Below are 1918 nucleotides of genomic sequence, written 5' to 3' on the forward strand. Positions count from 1 at the left end.
GTCTGCTTCCATAAAGACTTACAGCCTTGGAAACCCCATGGGGCAGTTCTTCCCTATCCTGTAGGGTCACTATGAGTTGTAATCAACTCAATGGCAGTGGGTTGGGTTTGGGTTTCTTGGCATGGTTACTAAACTTGAGATTTCATTATTCTTGCCTATTCCCAAGAAAAAAAAATGAAGATTCTCAGTCTGACTAGTCCTTGAAACCGAATCCTAACTAAGATGAAAACTAATCATCACATGTCGTCCCAGCAACTGTAGCTTTTGTTTTTTCTAGGACTCCCCACAGCCACCTGCCACTCCCCTGCCAAGGAGTCGTTCTCTCAGCGGCCTGGCTTCCCTGTCTGCCAACACTCTCCCTGTGCACATCTCGGATGCCACCAGGAAGAGGGAGTCTGCGGTCAGGTGAGTGGTCAGGCTGCACGAAACCTCGGCCCAAATGCTGGAAACCACTCTGCCGCTGAGCCACCTCTCCTGTCATCAGCACAGGAGTCCACACGGCCTCCACACCTGGTGCTGGAGAACACTTTGCCATCATTCAGCAGACACTCATGGGCCCAGGAACAATGTTAAGGCTAGAGATACCTTCCGGAACCTGTTGTTAGTATCTAGTCTGAAATACAGAAAAGCAAGCAGGCAATTACAGTATTTTGTACATAGCGCAGTGATGGCGGTGTACAGGGGACTGGGACAGGAAAGGCTCACATCTTTTGGAATCGTAACATCTGAAGTGACATTTGAGGACTGAGGAGTTGTTATCTAGACAAAGGCGAGAGTGAGTTCCAAACAGAGAGAAGAACCACTTGGGTAAAGGTACAGAGGTGAAAGAGGGAGGCAGCTGTTAGGTCCATGAATTTAGAGAAGCATGATGGCAGGTGGCTGAACCTGCCACAAACAGGATAAGGAGACATCCACAGCTTAGTTTGAGATTCTCAGAGATTCATCGTGGGCAGCTGTCAGAGGTCAGCTGGGAAGCAAGAGCCTCCTTGACTCTTTAACTCGCCTGACTCTTGTCATGGTACTGTTCTCATGCAGCCAGTTCCCCAGCAACAGAAGTCCCTCTGCTAGGCTTCTGAATTGAGCAGGAGAGGTCACACAGCAGTTTTGTTCCAAGACAAGACTAACGTCTGTCTTTCCTGTGGAACTCACAGAGTAGTACACTGAACGTACTACTTGGCTCCCTAAGATCTACCACAGGGATTTTAGAAGTGAATTTAGAACTCAAGGGATATTTCTTCTTTCCTCAAATTTCATAGTTATAGCAGTTAAGTCAGAGGGTCCCAATAAGCTGGGCTCTATGAACAGGAGGATGGACCACCTCTGCAGCACGTCCATATCTACCTCCCAGCAATAGCGAATGTGAGATATCAGCAGATGAAATTTCTGTGTCTCCTTCCTAACCCATCTGTTTGAATGTAAACATCTAAACCAAGTGTTGCTTTTCCCTTCGGTGGAACTCTCCATAGTACCTTGTGGAATGATATTCACACAAACTTGCGAAGTGCTGCAAGTTGACCCAGTCAGCATTTCCAGTTTTCTTTGGAAAGCAAAGTTGTATTCCCAAAGGCCCATAAACCCTGGCACCATCCAGCCCACCATTTACAGCACAGTGGTCAAGAGTAGAGGCTTGGGACTCTGAGATCCCTGTTCTAATTCTAGCTTTCCACTGGGGTGGAAACCTTCTCCATACCACTTCACTTCTTTTACCTTCTCTGAGCCTCAATCTCCTCGTCTGCATAAAGGGGCTTAGATCCTTACCTCCTAGGGCAGGTGTGGGGATTACATAAAGGACATGAAGCACTTATTTAGTGTTTGAATGTGCTTGGTTCAGGGTAGGGAGCCCAGCAAATGCCAACTGTTAGTACTACTTTGTTTTCCTGATAGTTGAGAAGCCTGGCAAAGACATACTGAGTATTTG

The 1918-nt window shown here is 47.1% G+C and overlaps 1 protein-coding gene across 1 annotated transcript in view; it reads left to right on the top strand.

Moving 5' to 3' along the window:
• The window catches only part of FAM161B (FAM161 centrosomal protein B), a 15941-nt gene that overhangs the window by 8705 nt on the left and 5318 nt on the right, over window positions 1–1918 (top strand). Inside the window, exon 5 of the mRNA XM_042781019.1 lies at window positions 278–405. Coding sequence (XP_042636953.1) covers window positions 278–405 — 128 coding nt within the window. The remainder of the gene's footprint in view (window positions 1–277; window positions 406–1918) is intronic.

The sequence above is a fragment of the Orycteropus afer genome, unplaced genomic scaffold, assembly GCF_000298275.1.
Source record: "Orycteropus afer afer isolate SDZICR_OR568_19922 unplaced genomic scaffold, OryAfe1.0 scaffold00079, whole genome shotgun sequence".
Classification (NCBI taxonomy): Eukaryota; Metazoa; Chordata; class Mammalia; order Tubulidentata; family Orycteropodidae; genus Orycteropus; species Orycteropus afer.